This window comes from Sitodiplosis mosellana, unplaced genomic scaffold (genome assembly GCF_009176505.1).
Source record: "Sitodiplosis mosellana isolate CC-2019 unplaced genomic scaffold, AAFC_SMos_1.0 Smas_scaffold_5, whole genome shotgun sequence".
Taxonomy (NCBI): domain Eukaryota; kingdom Metazoa; phylum Arthropoda; class Insecta; order Diptera; family Cecidomyiidae; genus Sitodiplosis; species Sitodiplosis mosellana.
Window position 1 is genome coordinate 606,262 of NW_022595248.1, and position 3,148 is coordinate 609,409.

The 3,148-nt window shown below is 40.8% G+C and overlaps 1 protein-coding gene across 1 annotated transcript in view; it reads right to left on the bottom strand.

Moving 5' to 3' along the window:
• The window catches only part of LOC129566977 (putative surface cell antigen sca1), a 4,617-nt gene extending 1,874 nt beyond the window's left edge, over positions 1 to 2,743 (bottom strand). Inside the window, exon 1 of the mRNA XM_055443426.1 lies at positions 37 to 2,743. Within this exon, the coding sequence (XP_055299401.1) occupies positions 37 to 2,743 (2,707 nt within the window). The remainder of the gene's footprint in view (positions 1 to 36) is intronic.
• Positions 2,744 to 3,148: the final 405 nt, after the last annotated feature.

Below are 3,148 nucleotides of genomic sequence, written 5' to 3' on the forward strand. Positions count from 1 at the left end.
GGCCACTCAAATCAATCTCTTTGATAACAATTTCACCATCAAAACCATCTTTCTTGTCGGCGGAACCGCTTGTCTTGTCATCAATTTGTTGCTTGGGTGAAACACTGCTATCAGTTTCCCTTTCACCTTTCGAGACACTATCCTCGGCCTTCACACCATCAGTTACAGCTTCAGTTTTAACATCTTTAACTGACGCATCAACTGTTTCATCTTTTTGGCTTGGCTCACTTTGCACTGTATCTGGTTGCTTTTCTCCCGTTTTATCGGCATCAGTTGAAACTTCAACGCCATGCTTGCTGCTTTCATCGATAGACGAATCAATTTTCTCTTCATCTTTGGCAATTCCCGGAGGCTTTATCTCTGTTTCAATGCTGGAACTGTTCTGAGGCTTGCGCTCTGCTTCAACTTTATCGCTACTTTGGCTATCAACACCTTTGTCAGTGCTTCGACCATCGACCGCTTTTTTGGCGCTTGGAATGTTATCATCTTTTTCGGCAACCTCAGAGTCGTTTTCATCCTCCTTCTCACCCGGCTGTTCACCAACTGTTTTCTGTTCAGCTGCTGTTTGTTCCATGAGTTCAGTTGATTCAGTACTTTGCTCTTGCTTTTCTTTTCCATCGATCGATGAAATCACTTTTTCTTCACTAGGTTGCTTCGATTTTCCTACTACTTTCAAACCAATCAAATGAAGATTTATTTCAGGCTTTGCAGCTTTCGCTTTCTTTGCACCAACAGTCGAGCTCTTTTCTTTGCTCGGAGCAACTTGTTTGCTGCTTGCTGGTTTTTGATGGCCGAGTGTTTTTGAAACGGTTTTAGCAACACTCTGCTTTCCAACTGCAGAGGTTTTTCTTGTATCAGTCGATTTAGTCTTTTTTGCATCGGCTGTGGAAATCGGCTTCTTGATCTTTTCAATTACGTTAGATATTTTTTCGAGTGCTTTTACACCATCAGAAACCGATTTTATGGCATCAGCTTTTGGTTCAACCTTAGCATCAACTGGTGAACTGATTTTCTTCTCTCTTTTGTCGCTTTCTGGCTGTTCTGAATCTGATACATCGGACTCGTTCTTTTGCACAATGTCGACTGATTCGATCTGCGGTTTCGCAACTTGCGCTTCTTTCGATTCCTTCGGAGACATTTTCTTGCCCTTTTCCGCACTCATTTGCTTTTCTAATGGTTTTGCAGCGTCAGAGGTGGATTCCACATCAATTTTTGACTCAACTTCAGCTTCATCACTTGGCAAACTAATTTTCTCTCCATCTTTTTCTTGCTGCTTCAACTGCATTTCACCACCTTCAGAATCAACCTTTTGTGCACTGGCCACTGGTTCAATCTTCTGTTTCCCATCTATTTTCTCTTTTGACCGTTTCTGCGGGGATTTTGCTCCTTTTTCTCTCGCTCCTTTTTCCTTCTTCACATTTTCATCGGAACGTTTCAAACCCAGGAGCTTTTCCTGTTGCTCAGCTTTTGTTCCAGTCGGCGTATCTTCAATGACTTTTGTCGCAGATACTGAATGAAGTGTTTTTTTCTCTTCGTCGAATGACTTCTCAATCTTTTTCTCAGGTGATGAAATGCTTTTCTTCGGTTCAATGCGATCGGCACTTTCTTTCGATGACTGTTTTACGGCCTTAACATCTGAATCTGTTGCTGATTTTGCTGATGGCACTGTTGTGTCTGCTGGCATTGAGCTAACGTCCTTCGTGGTTGCAGTCAAATGTTCTTTCTTCGGCGAAATTTCACTTGAAGTATCAGCTACTGGTTTTTTCCCTTTCAAATCTTCTGCATCTTTCAATGATTGAATTGAATCCTCTTTTTTCACGCTAATTTCCGGAGGCTTTTCTGTAGTGGCTTGTTTCGAATTTTCACTCGTGTCTTGGGCCACCTTTTTTTCTGCTTCAGCAGTCGAATCAATTTTTTTCTCACCAATCGCTGAGCTGGAAACGGCTTTTTTCTTCTTTTTGTCACCCTTAACTTCACTTTTGAGCTGTTCCATCTTTTTATCTTTTTCATGACATGGAACTTTCTCTTTCTTCGGGAATTCCTTCTTGGGCTTGATACTTGCTTTCTTTTCAGCTTTAGACGATGGCAAATTTTCTTCAATTTTCGGTAATTGACTGACACCTTTATCGCTTACACTTGGCTGTTCAATTTTTCCTTGAGCACCAGTTTCACCAGCGACAATGGGTGCTTCGTCACTTTTTTCGACTTCAACAGACGGTTCAACTTGCTCATGATCAGCCCCTTTTCCACTTTCTTTCATCGATTCGTCGAGCCTTGTGACATCGTCTTTTCCATGTGCATTGGCAGGGCTACTTTGTGACAGCGCTTTTCCATTTGCCTGAATTTTGCTCGATTTTTCCTGATTGGTGGAAATGCTGCTGGTGAAAGTGTCAGTGGCCAAATCAAGTTTTTGAATGATGACCGTTTTTGTAACAGTTCCTTCGCCTTTTTGTGATCCAAACGAATCCGTCGATCGGGCAGTAAATGGTTCATCATCGCTATGTACGGCATGGAATGAAGCACTTGCTTGATCTTGCGAAATTTCAGTTTTTGAATCAGTGCGATCGATAACAGCTCGACTAGGAATCACTGAAACACGAGCACGATCTCTTTCATATTTCAAATCAATTGAAGCCTCGAGCAATTCTCGAAGCGCTTGAAAATCCACAACATCAGCTTTCGGTTGCGAAATTGCTTTTTTTAGTAAATCGCGAAGACGTTGCTTTTGCTTTGAACTTGTCATGATTGAAGTGAGAATGAATCTCGTGAAATTCAAGTGTACAAAGGTGATTACGATTGAAAAATCGGTTTTGTTGATTCAATTTTCCAGTGGAACTTGTCATTTGATTTTTCATTTTAGGTCACACAATTTTCGTAAGTATTCGATTCGAACGTTTTGATAAAAACAATCGAATTAAAATACTGGATTCTTGCTATGCTATTTGCTATATTGTCATAAGAGACTCATTCAACCGTACGTTCAAAAAAGGAAAGTGTTTCATTGAAAAACAACGAAATAAAACGCAAAACATCATGAGAATAAAACTCGTTGCTTTATTTATGCTTTGGTTTGTGTGATTTTCCTGATTTCATCGGTTCGTTGCCGGGATGCTCAAGTGATCCAATTCGATTGTTGAGTGTTTCCAGT